This window comes from Lichenostomus cassidix, chromosome 2, assembly GCF_008360975.1.
Source record: "Lichenostomus cassidix isolate B80296 chromosome 2, HeHo_3.0, whole genome shotgun sequence".
Taxonomy (NCBI): domain Eukaryota; kingdom Metazoa; phylum Chordata; class Aves; order Passeriformes; family Meliphagidae; genus Lichenostomus; species Lichenostomus cassidix.
Window position 1 is genome coordinate 146,494,710 of NC_139482.1, and position 19,684 is coordinate 146,514,393.

General features: G+C 39.9%; 1 protein-coding gene across 1 annotated transcript in view; it reads right to left on the minus strand.

Moving 5' to 3' along the window:
* FAM135B (family with sequence similarity 135 member B) overlaps positions 1-19,684 on the minus strand; it is a 190,906-nt gene that overhangs the window by 67,328 nt on the left and 103,894 nt on the right. The window contains exon 4 of the mRNA XM_085053635.1: positions 3,025-3,164. Within this exon, the coding sequence (XP_084909761.1) occupies positions 3,025-3,164 (140 nt within the window). The remainder of the gene's footprint in view (positions 1-3,024; positions 3,165-19,684) is intronic.

Here is a 19,684-nt window from a genome sequence, read left to right on the forward strand (position 1 = left end):
GCCTGCCTCACTGTGTCCTCTCCCTGCTACTAAATTTTCCCTGAAAGGGGCCAAGAAAGAAGCCAGACAATTTACCTGTTCCACTGCTTGATGAAAGAGACAAACCTTCTTCTCTAACAAGAAAGAAAGCAAAAGCTTATGAAAGTAAATCGGAGTTCTTTGTGGCAATAAAGGCTGCCCCAGTCCTGCAGTATCGTTTCCTTTGAATTCAAAAAGTGTTCTATGCTGGGATAATATAGAATAAGGCATCAAATAAGCTAGAGAGTTTTAAAGCACCATGTATATGGTGAAAGGTATGTTCAGTGCCACCTCTAGGCAAATAATAGAGCTTCCTTCCATTTAATGCCAGACAAAAAAAAAGAAGATGTATTTACATATTTAAGCTTATCTAGAGTTATGGTAGAGGCAGAGGGGAGGGGGAAAGAATAAAAAAAACAGTAGCAAATAAACTAATTTGGACATTTGCACTGGTTTTGTTGTTTGGTTGGTTTTTTGTTTGGGTATTTTTTTTCTTTGGTTGGTTTTTTTGTTTGGGTATTTTTTTTTGGTTGGTTGGTTTTTTTTGTTTGGGTATTTTTTTTTGTCTGGGTCTATCTCAGCAAACCACCTCATCAGCAAAAATTCCTGAGCACCAGGAGGAGAAAGCACACTGCTCCCTAACTATAATACTGGATAAGTCCAGCTCTGACAGCAGAAACTACTTAGAGTGTATGAACTCAACACTTCCATTACTCAGACTTACTCATTTGTCTATTTATCATAACTTTCATTCACAGAAAAAAACAGTGAACAGAAACTTCACCCTGAACCAAGAAAAATCACCATAGCCCACAAGAGGCACAAAAAAGGATTCACATCTGTTGTGTGCTAAATAAATTAGGAGTTAAGAACAGAGATGATATTTCAAACTTTAAAAATCTCTAGGTGTCTTGCCAACACCACATTGCAAGGATTTCATCCAACATAGGAGATTATGTGACAAAGATACAAAACTGTCTCTGAATAGTTGTGGATATAGTAGTGGCACACTTCAGTCTCTCCCACATTTATATGGAATTTGCAAAGCTGTGGAGGACAAGACATCAAAGCAGAAAAAAAGAAGCCTAGGAGCATTAAATGGAAGTGAATTGTGCTAATTTGCTCACTGAAAAAAAAATTTTAGAGACCTTTATTTTTTCAATTTGATTCTTCAGAGTTTGCCTTCAGCAACTCATCTGGGACAACAGACCTGTTTATCCTCTTATTCTACATCCTTGAAAACCCAAAGATACTTCATCATACAGAAAAATGGATTTTCTCTGTGCAAAACCATTCTGTAAGTACAGAATTGGGCAGCTATCATCTTCCTGAGGGATCTACTATGGAAAGCCAAGTGGTTCTTGCACACAGCACATCAAGAGTCAGAATGAGTTTTAGCTGTGAGAAATCTTGCTGGCTATTTTTTATTTTCTAATTTGCAAGATGCACAACTTTCCTCAATAATAATGCAAAAATCATCAGAAATCATCCTTGCTCAACACAGTGGAAACTGCTATAATTTGAGGGGAGGGATATTTTGTCAGAGATGTTCCACAGAGGAAGGATAAAATTAATATTTACTAAAGCACGCTGGGACATTTTCCTAACAAATATTGATAGATTACTTGCATTCAGTAATTTTTCACATAAGCACAAACCAACAATTCTACGGAGGAACAAATTGGTGACACTGTCTTAAAAAAAAAAAATCAAACCAAAACAGCAAAAAGAAAGTGGGAGAGAAAAGGAAGCATGTTAAGCTTAAATTAGGTTCTCAAGCTGTTTTAATTTAGATCTATATATAATACAAACATATATGCTTTGAAATAGGACAAAAGAGAAAATTTAAATCTCCTCATGATCAAATAGAAAGCTATACAAAGGGGGACAGATGAGTGTCTCTGGCCCCAGGTTCCACACACAGCAATGATTTAACTGTAACTCCTGGGGCCTCTTTTTGATGCAATGCTGACTTTGCACAGATGCTGCTGTTGTGTCTCTTGTCACCACCAAGGGCAAATACCAATGCCATACATTTTGTAACAGTCCCTGGGCTGGCAAAGCACAGTGATGGCACACTGGCCATGCCTGAATGCCATTCTACTGTGACACTTTCTCCCTTTTCAATTTAAGGTTCCACTAAAACAGTGCTCTCTGTGAAAAAAGATTGCTCCACCCTTGTAGCTCCTGGGAAGAGGAATCAGTGCTGGAAGACATTGGTTTCTCATCAGTACAATTAAACCAAAGGTGCTCTACAGGCTGGGTGTCTCAGATCATGTTCTTACCTTCTGTGGTGCTCCTGTTGGCTGAAGCAGTGGATGGAAAATGGGAAAAGTGTCTCAGGATGGACTTGTTTTAGCTGAGGTACCATGGAAAGCAAAGGGGTTGTACATGGACTACAAGGAAGGGAAAGCTCCAGCAGCTCTTCCATGGACTCCTGCAGTCAGGAGCATCAAGGACAAAGGCCAGGAGACCTCTGAGGGATGGGAAGGGACTGGGTAGCTGTAGAAAATTTCAGTCATAAGAGAAAGGAAGGGAAGATAGTAATAATAATGGATGGCAGTAGTAGCTGGTCCTAGTAAGAAGCAGAAGATTCCCAGTTTTCTCAGGTGAGGCTGATGAGCACAGATGTGTAAAATGAGTTATCCAGTGCGCAAATGACAAACTGTGGTTGAGACATTTGAGTTTCTGATATACTGATTTATTAGTGTTTGTCAACATCTTATTCCCCTGGAAAGCCAAAGTGTATCCTGCTCCTCATAGCAGGACAATGCAGAGGGTCTACCTGACCTCATGCAGAGGTTTATAATGTCAGCGTTTACAAACAAATAAACCACAGGTATTGATGGGTTCAGGACAGTCAATCTAGTTCTAACGCAGCTGCTGGTCTATTGGTCAGATAATTCATGCCTTTCCCTCCACCAGCTGCCTTCATGAGACCCCTGACAGCACATGGACCTTTACAACTTTTGAAACAAAACTTCTGAAACTCCCAAAACAACTCACCCTTTCACCATCCAGAAGCAGGTGCACTCTGAAGTTCATTGACTCATTAAGAATGATCTCTTCATTTCTGTACAAAATCTGGAATATTCTGCTGTAAACGTTGTTTTCATGAACGCAGGCTGAGCAGAGGCTGGAATCACCTGCACAAAACACAGACAGACTCCTGGTGTGATTTCTGAGGGAGATTATGTTATATCCTATGATTTCACTCCAGGGTTACCTAGGTAGTACTTGTAATTAAACATTTGCATTCTCAATAATTAATGATAGTGGAGCAGACAGTTATTGTGGGTTGCAGGTTCACAAACATGATATTTAAAGAAAACAAATGTTAAACTGTAGGCAGGCTGGATTTCAAAATGAGGATGCTAGATCCTGTGACAGCACTTATTCTATTAAATTTATTTCTAATAAAAGTTAAAGTGTCGCTGTTGAGCAGCTAGCAGAGTAATGAAGGCACCATTCTCAGTGGCAAGAAGGAATGACCTTTATTGTTTTGATTTCATCATATATATAGAGTTTTCAAAAGTCACCCAGATTGGTCGGTCAGAAGCCTTCCCCCAGGCCTGATTGGCCAGGCTTACACTGTCCAGGTTCTGGGACACTGTTCCAATAACATCCAAACTTTATCTTTATTTATAAAACACAAGAAAAATTCTCATGGGAAAAACCTGTGCTAGCCACATTAAAGCATCAAATGCTTAACTGGCTGCACCCAGCACCATGAGAGCTGTGGGTGTTCACCTGTGAAACTTCATCTTTTATCTGCAATGGGCATCTTTCAGAAAAGGGAGTTTTCTTGCCATCCCTAGTTCTCCCAGAAGTTACTGCCTGGCAGGGGGACAATAGTCAATAGCAGATCTTGAATGTAGAGACTCGAAGTGAAGATGCATCTTAAATTAAAATACAGAAACATAAAAACATTGTCTATTTTTCCAAGATGCCTGTGTAATCCTTCAGGTCCTTGGTACATGTGAGAGATGCCAGTTTGGTCCATAAAACTGGGATAAATCTGAGGAACTCAAGAACCAAAACACTAAGCTTCTCCACATCAAATTCAGCCAATAGCTTCATCTATGTGCTCATGTATCACATCATCCCAAATAAAAATCACATAAACTCAGGAGGGATTTATCCTTTCTAATTTTTAGGTGCCTCCAGTGTATATATTTTGTTTTGGTTACAATGGAGTCTATGGAATTTAGGACACTATTAAAAAAAAAGTGCATGCTTTATATTGAGGCAAATTTTTGCTTTGTCTACTTCTTGTTGAGTAATTCCCCTTTCATTAAGAGGAAAATTTGACTTGCTGAGCTGTACAAACCTACACTGGAGGCACCAACATGTACTACAGTGAATGCCTTCCAGAGAAGCCTGCAATGACTGTGTGACTTTTAAATTAACAACTGGGCACCAGAGTTAGGTACTTTCAAGTTGTGCCTTGGCTGGTAATCAGAATCCCCTGCTAATTCTACTTTCGTAGCCCCAGAGCAACAACTTGTTGAAAAATTTACTCAGAGTTGGTTTTGTCCTTTTCCAGCATTCAGTCCTGTAGGAGTCTGAGCTTTTGAATTATAGTCCTTTAGCAAATGGTATTTTAGAACTCTCCTGAAAAGGGGTGCTTAAAAAAGGTGTATCAGAGCCAGTCCTTCAGAGAGAGACAGATCTGTGATCATCACCAGGAAGTCATGAAGCACATGCTTTTTAGAAAATATAGTTTTTCAGAAGGCACTTCTGGGAATTTGTGCCTTTGCAGAATTCTTTTGAGTCCACAAGCTGTGGTAAGATAAAAGTCCAGGGGCTGCTGTTTTGTCAAGTTTCAAATCAGGACAGGTCTATCCTGTTTGGAATTGCACATAATTTGCAATCATAGGTCAGTGAGTCAAGACTGACAGAGGATTAAATATTTTATGAGGTAAAGTTCAGTTAGAGGGAATAAAAATAAAAGAATGGAAAGGACTTCAAAATAACCAACCCGCCCCCCCCCCAAAAAAAAAAAAAGAGAAAGGTACTAAAGACAAGTAGACAAGTGGAGTTTTGTCATTGTAATGATTAATTTTGTGGTGCCAGGCTGCTGGAACTGGGGTAGCATGGACAAAGAAATACCTCAAAAAAAATCATATGGGGCAGAACTGACTAAATGCCAATAAGACCAACAAGACTTGAGCTAATTAATTAGCAGAACCACACTGCTGTCATCCATGCTACATTCAAATAATTTTCCTATTACTGACTTTTATCAAGCACACCCAGGAGCAGCCCAAGTATTTCATCCTGCTATTGTCTTCCCATCACCCATCCATGCACAATAGTTATGCATAAGTCCAGGCAGCCTAGATAAATACATATTTATTTTCATGTGCTACACCAGTTAGGCTAGAATGTTTCAACCTGATTAGCTCTTCAAAAGCATGCAGTCATATTTATTTTAATTTAAACCTCATGGTATTACAGACACAGCAAAAATCATATTAGAGGTATAATGCATTCTTATTCCTAGCTGGCAGACAAAGGAAACTTTATGTTATTTGATTTGTATATTGATATACTGGCACTCTTCTCAGATGGAAAGTTTAATCTCATTTTCTTTTCAAACACACTCCTGAGCAGACCACTCCTCATGTGTAATTGCTTTAGGAGCTGAATTTGCAAGGTGGCACAAGGAGTCGTTTCTCATGTTGGAAAAGTCAAAGTCAATGACATGCTCCAGTGTTTGGGGCTGCCTCAAATCAGAGTCAGTACTGTGTCACAGGGCCAAAAATCACTCTGTTTTAGGCAGAGAGACCCGGCTTTGCAGACATCTGGCACAGAACTACAGCAGATGAGTGGCTGATCCTCCCCTGAACACATCCATCCCTGCCTACTTCAATGGCCACAGGCGGCTTCTTCCCCTCCTAGGGTATCACCTGAGGCTGCAGCAGGAATTTCCTCAGAGGAGAGCTTGGCAGTGTTGGCAACCCTGGCAGCAGTGCAGGGATCCTGCCTCTCAAAGCAAAGGGGAATGACAACATCTGCACTGATATCGCCCTTCAGGCTGCAGCACCAGCTGGGGTATGCTGTGCTTTAAGGTACAGACAGGGACCAGGCTACATCACTCTGCTCGAGCTTCTTGCACTAACTAGAAATGGTTGCTGCTCCAAACACATCCTTCCTTAGGCTACTCCATGAAAACATCATCATCCCAGTACCTTTTCCAAAACTTCCCCTAGTTCCTGGGATTCCTTCTGAAAATGATGTCTCCCTAAGCCTCAGGCATGTCTCATGACAGACAGTTGCACTGAGGTTGATGTTTGTCACAGCTGTCATTGTTCAGAGAGGGCTGCTGGCAGAAGACACAGAAGGTGTACCCATGTTCAGGAGACACAGCAGATGTATCTCTGTGTGCACAAAAGCACCTCAGTCCTCCAGCACAGGAGAGTGAGGGAGAAAATGAGAACCCTAGTTTCTCCCACACCTCTTTCTAGCACAACCTCAGGTGTGCAAACACGTCCTGTGTCCTGTCACAGCAGGACAAAGGAGACAGACACAGTGTGTGGACACTGCTGGGAGCTCCCACTCTCAGGTGAGACCTGGGTCTGAGACTCTACTGACCTTCATTTATTCCACAGTTTCAAGGCTTGTGCTTTGGTGAATTCAAAAAAGGAAGTCTAATTTTGTGGTAATGAATTTTTGATCAGTAAATTTCCCTGTGAGGTGATTTATTTGGGACACATGCAGTATTCCTGAAGCCAGAAGGAATCCTGTTTTCTCACTCCTCTTACTAAGTGTCTATTCCATTTACTGCTTATTGTCTTTGGGTTGAAGAGCTCTTCAACTTATCTGGAAAGTGAAAGAGCTCACAGGGCTATAAGAACCATTTCAAGTATGAAGAGGAGGCTCTCAGTTAAGAGAATGAGAAAAGCTTGTTTATACATCCCTCTCTCACTATCCTTTCCATGCCATCCCACCATCACTTCTAGAAATTCCTTCACAGATTATTGAATAATGAATGGAGTTTTTAAAAAGGAAGGGGAAAAGGCTCTTTGCAGTTGTGGATGCTTTCATACACAGGGTATTCATGCAGACCAGTCACTATATCCTGTCCTGCTTTCCCACTGTCTCCATACACAATTTTCCAAGCATCTCCAGATACACTCTAGTCTACCTTACTTTCCCATCTGGGAATTTCTATAGATGGTGGTTTCTAAATATTATTGCAGCACATCATACAGAAATTACTCATCTCTTTAAGGATTCAGAGAGAGGCTATTTAGATCCTGGAGGCCCCCGAAAAATTCTCTCCAGATAATCTTACAAGAAAGGAATTGATGGATAGGTGACCTGTAAACAATTTTTTTGCATATTTAAAACTTAATTTAATGACAATAGAAACCATTTGATTCTGACCACTGCCAGGACAAAGACACTGTGGGTGGGTGGCGGTGGTGGATGTCTATGGCAGATGTGCAAAAGCCCCTAAAGAATGGAATGGAATGGAATGGAATGGAATAGAATAGAATAGGTTTTGCGTAATGCCTCAGAGCATGTGAGAATTGGGATAAGACTGTAGAAAGAAGTAAGCATGGAAAAGAATGTCTGTTTTAACATTTTTAAGAAAAAGCACTAGAACCTCAAGGACACCATCAGAAACCTCAGGCTTGCACAAAGATATGTGACAAACCCTGTTCAAACCAACTGATCAAACCCACTTCATCATAGCTTTGATGTTGGCACTAGGTATAATTTGATGAAGTCGATAATGAAATCATCTTCTGTTGACTGTTGCGCTGTGTTTTGAAGGAGTATCTTGTGCCAGAACAATTGGCCTTTCTAGTTGAAAGCCCCACTGGTGCATCAGCTGAAAGTGTTCCTGGCCAGACTGGCAGCGACCCTCAGCTGCTGCAAAGCTATGACAGGGACTTGGGTTTTCCTGATTTTCAAATATTCTCATTTTTGCTATTTCCCTCAAGAGAACCCTCACACCACTCCCATTCATGTGAGGAGAGGGAAACACTTCTAGGAAAACTAATGGAAAATGGTGACAATATTTTGCAGGACAGAACTGTTCCCCTGAACTTTCTAATACACTAATGCACACACCTGATAGATTAGCACTCCTCCCAAACGCCAATGGTCAGTTATCCCAATTGTCCTCTCCAGGTAACCAAAATTATTCACTTGTCAACTGTGAGCTTTTATTGCATCCTTTCTCTGCTTTCATCATGCCTAAGTTATAACACTTTCCTTCAAAATTCCTCTGTTTGAACCCTCATTTACTCTTTTTTCTTTTAACTGCTATAAAAATGGTTTGAGAAGTTTCATGATTGTTCTATATAAATAACTTTCCCACAGAGCAAACAATGAATCAAATGACAATGACACATGCACATCCCAACCTCTGATTTCTGCCAATGAGAGACTCTGAAATGGCAAAATCTTAGTGTAGCTGAGACTTGATGATGAATGAATTCCACAGAGCCACCTGAGTCACATGAGCCCTTGCTGTTTGCAAAGAGGATTGGCTGATTCCTATGCCCTCTGCATTCTGTTTGCCATGTAAGTGACTGGAGTGCTCCACTCTCCCCAGCTGGAATCTTTCTGTAATTAAATTTTTGATTGTGCTTCCTCATGATGTCTCTAACTGCCAAAGAAAACTGGAGTGAATGTCAACCAACAACCTTTTCAAGGATGGTAAGTATCCTGGTCTGCAAACCCAGATTTGCCCAGCAGAATTAACCTTTGAGGAGTGATGGCGATTTGTTCATATTTATTTTTTCAAGGCTTTGAAACATATAAATTCCTTGAAGCACAGCCTTTAATGAAGAACAAGTGCATGAGGGAATGCTCCTCTGATAGGAGGATACCTTGAAAGCCATGAGTGAAAGACAGTAGGTTTTGGGAGGCTCTGAAGAAAAATAAAAATTCAGAGTGTTAGAAAAGGAAAGTTAGAAATCCTTTATTACCTCACTTTGCTTTACTTTCTAGCTCTGCTTCCACCAGGTACTAGAAGCATGAAGAAAGCCTTGGAACTAGGTCCTGGGTTTATTTTAAAATTTACTGTCTTGCTAAGAACAACTTTGAATAATGTTAGCTTTATCCACACAACAAGGACCATAAGACCTAAATGAAACATGAAAAAATGCTTTCTCCACAGGAAACACATTAAAATCTCCTGCACAGCAAATTTCATCCTATACAGCTTTTATTTTAAACCTGTAGCTCTTGGCTACAGAATATTGGGAATTTCAGGGGAAAACAACACACTTTCACCACTCTGTACATTTTTCTTTTAGTACAGTTTAACTTCTGGGTTTGACAAAGGAAGAGCAGAGACAGAATTTACCTGAACTCTGTCCTCTTTTCTGCAGTCCACAAAAGTAATATTAATTTCTACTTTTTCAAAGTAAGCAAGGAGGAAATGTGATAATTCAGTTCTTACATGCTGCTGCTGAAAACATTACATTGCTTCCTATCCCCAGTGCAAGGCAGAAAACAAAGAAAGTAATATTTTTTTTATTTATTCTAAATATAAAATTACAACTCCAGGCCTTTTAGAAGGACAATTTCAGGTTTACAACCAGCTGTCTCTAGAATTATCTCTCTTCAGTTTCATGAGCACTGTGTCAGAGGTGTAAAATAAATGGGGAGTGCTTATACAGTCAGGAAAAATCCATACGGAAAACAGATCTAACTTCAGATCTAGCCCCTTTAATGTCTCTATGACTATTGCACTGGAAATTAGATAATTACTCAAATGCTGGCAACTTCTTGAATCTCTTGCTATCTGGGAAAAGCAGTATTATTATGCTGCTATTCAGATAAATGGAAAAGCAGGATTCTGCTAAGTTTTGCTTTAATGAAAGAGATGCTCTTCAGTAACGTTGGGAAATGAAGATACTGCAGCTGTAGAAAGAGCTTTACTGTAAACATTTCTTTATAAATAACAGTGCACACTTCAACATTTGTATTTCAGCCTAATTCATGGGCCACAAGAAGCATTTCATAGCCTTTGTACTTGTGTTTCCACACAGGAAAATCTCAGAGGCAGATGACACCTTTGAAGGCAGATGGGTTCATCCTCCCAGGTCACTCGAGCACAGACGGAGGGAGGGCACTGCAAGGCACTCACTTGAGAACGAGCTGTGAACGTTTTGAAACTTTCCTGCCCACAAACCTTATGTTTCTGCCCACACAGACATGTGGTGTCAGCGGTTCATGTGATCTCCCAGAATCTGCCTCTGTGGAAAGCCGGCTGGTGGTAAATCCCAGCAGAAGGCAGTTTGAACCAAGCTGCCTTTGAACTGAGCTCCTTGCCCTGGAGCCAGCTGGAAGTAATCACATAATCAATTAAACAAAGGCAATGAGGGAAGGCGACAATAAACAGGTAGAGAGAGTATCATAAAATAATCACAGAATGGTTTGGGTTGGAAGAGATCTTAAAGATCCTCTAATTCCAAGCCCCTGCCACGGGCAAAGACACCTTTTACTAGACCAGATTGCTCCAATCCCATCAACCTGGAGTTGAACATCTCCAGAGCACCACAGCTTCCCTGGGCAACCTGTGCCAGGGCCTCTCCACCCTTGCAGTAAAGAAAGCATCTCTTCCTAATATCTAATCTAAATCTCTTTCAGATTAAAACTGTTCCCCTCGTCCTATCCCTATCTGTGTAAAAAGTCTCTCTTTTTTTTTAAGTACTGGAAGGCTGCAATGAGGTCTCCCCAAAGCATTTAAAATCTCAGACTGGATAAGCTGAAACTACCTCCCTCACCCTGTCAGCAGACCAGCTCAGCACATGCTGTCCTGTCCCTTGGTATTTAGCATCTGAAATTCCTACTAACTTCCCAAGGAGAGCTGGCTCTTGTTCAGAACCCCTACCAAAAAAGAAAAAAAAAAAAGGATTTTCTAATTTCTGAGTTTCCTTGTCATGTCAAGTCTACTATTTTGGCATTTTTAGAGAAAATTAAGACATGTAAGTATTCCTCACATGAACAGTAGGTTATATTGCCAGAACCTAAGCAAGCACTGTGCTGCAAAATATAAGCAAAGAAGATCAGAAAACCTTGTGCAAATAGCCCTGTTTATCTAACTTGCTTTTTTTCCTTTACCATCTGTTTGAGCCATATGCCTTCTTAAATAAGAGCTAATTATAGGTCTCCACCAATACTAATCAAATAGTGGTAACTGTTGCAAACTTCAACTGGAATTTTCATTTCTCCTTTATAAAAATTTCTCCAAGCCAAGCTCTGAGAAGGTTGCCTTTCTCTGATTTTCTGGACTTATGTACACAGCAGTTAAAGCTGTCACACTCATGTCTCTGTTAAAACATGAGAGAAATTCATAACAAGCTGGGGAAATAGTAAGAGCAAAAGTACAGCCCCCACCAAGCACATGAGGTGGGATGACTTTGAGACAGAAAATGACTGTGTCTAATAAATACCCACTGACACATACTTTAGCAGAGAGCTCTTGGTAATTTGAGTTTTCTTTCACTGCCCCTGTGCTGCTGTAGTGAGTAAAAGAGAGGAAAGAAACCACCCTGTCACAAAATCATCTGGCTTTTACCACTGAAGAACTGGAGCAAAGATGGATCCAGTACTAAAATTAAATTCTGGAAGAGAGATTCCAGCCTATTTAGAGAACAATGTATCTCCTAATGAGCTCAAAAAAGATGAGACTTCACTTTCATGTCCAATGAGCATTTGTATAAATGTCCATTTGTATAAATGTCAATTTTTGTCATTCAGGCAAATGTTTTATAACTGCCTCCAGTGTCAACGTTATTCTGCATTGCTGTGTAATGTAAAAAGACTGAAGGATAAAAATGAATCCAGTCCTAAATATGGCAAATGAAGAGTTGAAGTGCCTTTTAAAAACCCCAAACAATAAATAGCTCTTTCAGCGTCACAAGACTGGCAATTTCAGACTGTCATACTGACCTTCCAGGAAGTTTAGAACTATTCTAGGAGAAATTAAGACCAAGGGAAAACAAATAAAAGGGAAATTAAAATAATATGGTTTTAATTCATTCCATCCATCAGGTATAGTTATTTCCCATTATAATCACCAAGACCTCTTTGTGTAAATGAGAGGTGCACATAGAAGAAAGAAATCACTTCCAGAATTTCATTCCACCCAGTCTTTTCCTCTGGCTACCAGTGGGAATATTCTTTCCACTTTTCTCACCACTGTTCACATAACACTTTGGCAGCTGGAAAATGTTTAGAGATCCAGAAATGTAAGAGTTGAAATACACATGAAAATGTGAGCTATCTGTACTTTAGAGATGAACACAGATATTGCATTAATCCACTGGTTATCCCTCCATATCCTGCAACCTATCTGGCACCATCTCATCAACACAACAGCTATGGATGCAGAAAGAAAAGCCCTGAGTTAAAATCCCAGTCCTTAAGTCAAAATAGAAATTAAAGATTTCCCTGATGTGTCTGCAACACTTTCAATCCCTCTATCAATGGTATAGACTGGGAGCTAAATGCTCTCCTAATCTGCTATTTCAATGCCTCCTGTGTTCAAGAAGGTGATGGATGAAAGTTGTACATTTGTCAAACTTCCATCCTCAGCACTACGGTCAGTTGAACTTTACTCAGAGGGTAAATTACTATGAATTGAATATGTAAAACATTTTGTGACTGTCTAATAAAAAACCTGATAAGAAATCCAATTTGTCTGAGTTATGATGTAGTTCCCAATATTCCACTCTAAAATAAAAATCCTGAGGAGTCAGAGTGAAGGACTTTTCCACTGGAAGAAGCCACCACTGCTGGTTTCTGAACAGGCAGGCAAGTTATCCAGGTATTGAAATTCGGGATTCTGAGTCCTCCTCTGGATCACAAAAGTAAATATACAAAAAAGGCTCCAAGGTCCTACAGACTTTTTTCTCTCTGCGTACAATACAAGTGAGGTATTTCACATCCTTACTATGATTAATCTTCAAAGTTAATTTAGATACAAGAAACCTGATATCTCAGCTATAGCTGCTGCAGCTGAGTGTTTTAATTCTCCAGGCTGCAAGTTCAATGCACAGTGTGATGTCCAAGGTGGGTTTGTCACACCTTCATCTGCAAAGGGATTCCTCCACATTGTGTTCTTCCTCCACATTCCACTGGACTGGTGCACATCCCTGGTCATTCATGAGAGATCTGATCCTGCTGTCCATGTGGCCTCTGATTCTGATCACTAGATTTGGTATTTATATACAATGGGAGAAAAGGCAGAAACACATCCAGCTTCTTACTTGCCCACAAAAAGGTGGAAGAACTCTACAAGTTCTCAGGTCAAGATAACATGCTCTAAATTAAATGTCCTCTTCTACCCAAGTTCTTTCTGCAAATTACAATACAGTCTTTGTTCTGGAGATATTTCACATGTACAGCACTGGTGTCTCAGGACAAAGAAATTACAAACTAGTCTCCAGAAAGGCAGTGAACAGGATAGAGACTGGCAGAGTTTGACCACAGGTGAGTGATGTCAGGGTCTCATGTTTTCAACACAAGTGTCATCACAGCCCTTGAAGCAGACAGGTGTCATTTAGATACTCAAGCAAAAATCTACAAAGACAATTTTATCTGCTTTCTAAAGAGGCTAAAGGAATAAAAATTTCTTTAAAATACTAACCCACATGCACACAAAGATAAATTCCATTTCCTTTTGTTGAGAAACAATTTCTGTTAAAAATAAAACCAACATCATTATGAAATAACTTCCAAATACATAAACTGTATTGCTAATCTGCCATAGAAGCTGTTTCTATAAGTCATAAACTTATTTGAAACCCAGATTGCTCTTCTGTTTGTTCTGTATGCTTTAAATACTCCTTTGAACAGATATTTTTAAACTTTCCATCCAGCTGAGACATGAGATTGCTCCTTTCCTAGGTCAGCCAACTCTTGCCTGATTAGTGATTTAATTGCTGTCTATACAGCTCAGCACAAAAATACAATAGATTTCTTTTTCTTATTTATTTGCTTCTCCAATTAAATTCCATCAGCCTCTGCCACTGCATCATTTGGGGATTTTATTTTGTTCGGTTTTTTGGTTTTTTGGTTTGTTTGTTTGCTTGTTTTTTACTTTTTAGTTATTCAATTGAAATTGAAATCCTCAGGCTTCATCTGTATCACATGGACATAAATCAGCAAGAGACCGATGCTTCTTTGTCAAGGCATTTCAGGCAGGAGCCATTTGGGTTTCTGTCTGGGATTTCACTAAACTGCATTACTGTTCTCTCTGTGTGTGATGTGCCAAAAGCATCATTAGCTGTTCTCTTTCTTTGGATTGTTTTCTCGTAAAGCCATTCATCGCCTTCAGTCTGAGTCAAGGGTCACTCAAGAAAAGGACCTGTTATTATTTTCTGAGCAGTCTGGGTTTTTATTTGGCATAAACTTTGCATACACATCATGGTTCTGCAGTGAGCTCTTAAATGGAGTAATCACCATAGGATAAACTGCCTTGAATCTAATCCCACCTGTCTTCCTCAACAAAACCCATCTAAGACTTTGAAATTGAAATGGGCCAAATCCTGTTCATCCAAAAAATGTCATATAAACTCCCCTATATATAAAATTTGAAATTACTTTACCTCTCCAAGTAAAACAAAAGTGCCAAAAAAGGTCTCATACCACACTGTAGACAGTAAACTTGCACAAAGTTATGGTCAACTGCTTGAGAGAATCCTGAAAATCAGTGGCAAACCTGGGAAGGAACTCATATAATGGTTTGGGTTAGAAGGAATCTCAAAGCAGAGAAATCTGAGATCCCTGTGCTGTCATTATCTTCTTGAGAGAAACGAGGCAAATCATGAGGCAGTGCTGTGCCTCAGTTTCCCATCTATTGACTTCTCCTTCACTTTTTCTCTCATATAACCAGTCTCATCTCGGAGAGCTGAACTTACTGCAATATTTACCACACTGCTTTCAGCTGCTGTATCTACCTTGGCTGAGAAACACTGCTGAGCCCAGGATGTGAATCCTTAATTGTTCCCACATGGATAAATTGTACCAATATTCCCTTAGATATTTTTGCCTGGTGACAATCGTACTTTTCTTTGTCTAAATTTATCCATCAACATTCCCAATAATTTTGAAAGTAATGACTCCAAGTGCAGTCCATGGAGATAAGTTTAAGCTGACAATATTGAGGACATGATTTGCAAGGTTTGAATAAGTCCATTTCCTGGAGGTATTATAACTTCCTACAAAGTTCACAGAAGACAACAGGTGAGATTGTGTTGCAGCTGCTTACAGCTAGCTCCCTTCCTAGCTTTTAATCTCTGTCCCAAAGAATGATTGTATGAATAGTATATATTCAAATTACATAACTTTGGGAAAAATTATCTTTTCTGCTGCTATGGCTAAATTATGAGAATTCAATGGTAGGAAAGTCTGAGAAAAGAGCAAATACTGGAGATCCCAACTAGAAAATATTCATAAAATCACAGGATCACAGAATTGTTAGGGTTGAAAGGGATCTCTGGAGATCATCAAGTCCACTCCCCCGCCAAGGCAGGATTACCTGGAGCAGTTTGCACAGGAACTCATCCAAGTGGGCTTTGAAAGAAACTCCATGGCCTTCCTGGGCTTCCTGTTCCAGTGTTTTGCAACCCTCAATGTAAAGAAGTTCTTCCTCATGCTGAGGTGGAACTTCCTGTGCTTTAGTTTATGGCCACTGCTCTTTGTCCTGTACTGGGCACCTCAGGAAAGAGTCTGACACCATCCTCCTGGCACCACCTTTGAGGTATTTTTATGTATTGAACCTCAGTCTTCTCCAGACTAACCAGGCCCAGCTCCTGCAGTTTCTCCTCTAAGAAAGATGCTCCAGACCCGTCCTCATCTTTGTGGCCTCCTCTCCAGCAGCCTCTTGTCTTTCTGGAACTGTGGAGACCAGAACTGGACACAACATTCCAGGTGTGACCTCACCAGGGCTGAGTAGAGGGGCAGGATCACCTCCCTTGACCTGCTGACCACACTTTTCCCAATAAATTCCAGGGTACCCTTGGCCCTCCTGGCAGCAGGGACACACTGCCAGCCGAATATTGCACCAACCAGGAAACTAGCTATAAAAACTAGGGTAAGAAGACTCAAAGCCAGTAAAAACAGTGTCTCTTCTCTTTTTGATAATTTTACAAATGCCTGAAACCAAGCTATTGTTTTCCATCACCAAGGGAGTAGTGATTTAGGGTAAGATTGTTCTACAGATATTGAGATACAGGAAAAAAATACAGTGCATTTTGCATGAGGCTTTTCCACATGCCAGTGTCCATCCAAGGATGGCTGTCCTTGAAAATGAGAGTTATGGGAAATCATGTAAGAGCTCATGGATATGAATCACTGGGTAAAGACATAGAGTTAGCTTGTTCTTATTCAAAATTAATAAAGGGAGTTTAAAGACTTGAGGGGAACATTTTATGCAGGAAAAAAAAAAGACAAACTTTTTGCACAGTTTTTTAAAGATTTTCCATCCCATTGACTCTCTACCTATTTCTGAACCAGTTCTGTAGCAATGATCAGAGCTGGAAGGTGACAGTGGCAGCTATTGTGAAACCTCTGAACAAAATAAACTTGAAATATGAGACATGCACAGTCAGAGAAGGTGTTTACACCAATGTTTTGTGAGGATTTTGTGTTCCTCCCTAATTTATTCTAAAAAATACAGGGCTGAGGACAACATAAAACCTAATAGCATGAAACAAATGCTAATCCTGTTCCAGTGGCCTCAGCACTAAACTTGACAGTAGACACTCCTGTTCCAGCTTAATCAGATACTTGGTCTGGGGTTATGAATAAATTAGAAGTGACTGGATTAAAATCCTGGCTTCATGTTCCTAAAGCTGGATCATTAATACACACAATCACTCAATACTCTTCTATACCCAAATCTGGGCAAGGTCTCCCACTTTTCTGAAGCATTATCCAGCCAGCAGAACTTTCTGGAGCAAGAGATGGTTTTTAGACGCTCGGGAGTTTTGGAAAAGTCATCAGTTAAGTAAATTGGAAAAAAAAAAAAAAGGCTCCATTTTCTTTGAAAAACATCCTTTCTCTGGTTTTTCTTAGTTGCAGCTGAAGTTCTGCATAGGATAAAGGCAAGAAGGTTCTTTCCAAAATTGAATCCTGCAGAAGCTGTGTCTAAATCAGCCAGAATTATGGCTGAACAGCTGACTGAATCTTAATTTCTACAACCAGATGAATAATTTAAACCACACTAACATCAACACCTGGTAAATGTTTATTTAATCTTTTTGCCATTTTCTTAATTTCTACATTTCTCTGGCTGAAATTACTCAAATTCAACTGGTTTTCTTTCATACTTTTAATATGGACTTTGATGTCTTTTTGAGAAAATGCTCTGTCAGGCAAGAATGCAAGTGCACCAGTTTCAAGACGATTTCATGTAAAGCTGGGTCAGCACCTCTGAAGAGAGTTTGTGCTTGGATGGCAGCTCTTTCTTGAGTGCAGCTGTGCCTTTCCTGCTTGAGAACACTCCCGACTCATTTGCCTTTGGGTCACTTCTGGGAACTCTCTCAAAATATACCAGAAAGGGATGGTTTTCCACTCAAGCCTGCAGAGCTGAAAAAACAAAAACTGCCTACTGGAATGGTTTTATTTCTTTCCTGGTACACATAACTAAGATGTTTCCTAAGGCTGAACTCTTCCTAGCTGTGAATGGCTTTTCCCTTCATGCTGCTCCCTTTCAGCAGCAACTTTATGTTAAGGTCTACCTTGCACTCAGATTGTCTCAAAGCTTGCAACAACAAGGATCTGGTGGAAGATCATTGATCTCCATTGAACTCAAGCAGTCACAGCTGTTATTAATCCTTTAGCTTTTCACTTAACTCCACTTCTGACCTTTTAAATCAAGGATGCTGCTGAGGTCGCCTTGGGCTGTGATGAACTTCATTAACAGAGATGGAAATGATATCAAAATCAGTGTCTTCCACGTGAGGTTTAGGTCAGAGGAGAATAAACTTTCCAGTGGAGTATAAAGTATGTTATGACTAATCTCCATAGAGTCATCGCTTATTCTTGATTTTTTTTAGCGAAATAGGATTTGATAATTTCTCATTTGCACGAAATCACCACCAACATACTGTTTTACCCTGTCCCTCATGTTGGAGCAGCCATTTGAATCAAGATGTGTAAGTGAATGCAATCAAGTTCCTGTGCAGGAATAGGCTGCTGCCTCATGTGTCATGTGCATTCCCCCTTTTCCCCAGGCTGCTGATCAAGCTAAAGCCTTGAAGAACAAGGAGGGAGTTTAATCCTTTTAATCCATGAGTGTATTCCACAGCAAGACTCAGATCACAAAGCACTTATTTAATCTGTGGTGATCAGCCTGTATGAAAATGAAGTACCTCTTCCCACACCTCCCTAAATGTGTATTCACCACCTTCTTTTGCTGTGCAAGCCAGCTGGATTTTGTTTGCAATTACCAGGCAAGTGACCTCACAGAAACAGACAAACACACTCAATTCCATCCAATTCACTTGAGTTTTCATTAATTGGCTGGCTAACAGCGATGGATCTCCTCAGACACCCCCACAACCTTCAACTGAGCACTAATGCAGGGAGCTCTCCCTCACCTAAAGATGCTTGTCACTAATGAGTCTCAGCTTCCTTGCATAAGCCAATTTCCCATTCCACATAGCAATTATGTAAATGAAGGTGAAGTTCCTGATAACTTCCATTGGTTCCACTTGGCTCACAATTAAAAAGACGAAAAACATTAAAAACCTTTCATTTCAGTGTGGGGAAAGAACTGCCTACCCAGAGAAAAAAAAATAAATGGGATTTCCCTTTTATCCCAAAAGGACAACAATAAATGGATGAAACACCACTTCCAGATGATATTCAAAGAGTTTACTTCATTGAGTGCAGTCATCCAATTTCCTGTTGCTGCTAACTGCTGCCAAAACCAGGCACTGTCAATGCAAACAGTGATCAACATTCTACATTAAATCTCTTTCACATGACATGAAAGCCTCCAAATTGTTTTGAATGGCTTAGAGGCAATGCATCACATGAACAATTTTATGGTATTTACCACATCCTCACAGTGTGAATTTTCCACCTTTACTTCTCACAATGCTAACTGTAGTTACTGTTTCTCTCTACTAAAGGTGGGAAACTGAGGCAGAGCTTGACTTGGACCTGTTTCCTCAGGAGTGTTCAGTTTAAGTCAATGTAAATTAGGCCTTAGAGGAATATTGAAGACCTGCATCTAAGTGCACAACATTGGAGAGAAAGCAGGTTGGAGAGTAGGAAATAGAAGCCATATTTCACAGTTCAGCAATACTCCTTGTTCTCCTCTTCCTGCTATTGAAGAAACTTCTATTACTGGAAATCAAAAAACCAAAAGAACCTGCAGTTTAATTTGGTTTCATTAAAACCTAAAGACCAATTCAAAACCAAAAAATAAAAGTAAACAAACCCCAACAAAACCAGAAAAACACAGCCTTCTGATAATAATCAACAAACAAGACAAATTCATTATAGAAGTCTAAATATCTATTTTTACTTCCTGTGTGTAACACTTGTACAGAACCACAGAATTTCCTTGGACCCTTTCAGAGATCCTTTGTAGTCTCTTCTAATCTGTTTTGAGCCTCTGAACCCTTGTGAGTGTATTTTCAATCAAATATTATTATGTCTACTAACACAGAAAATCCTT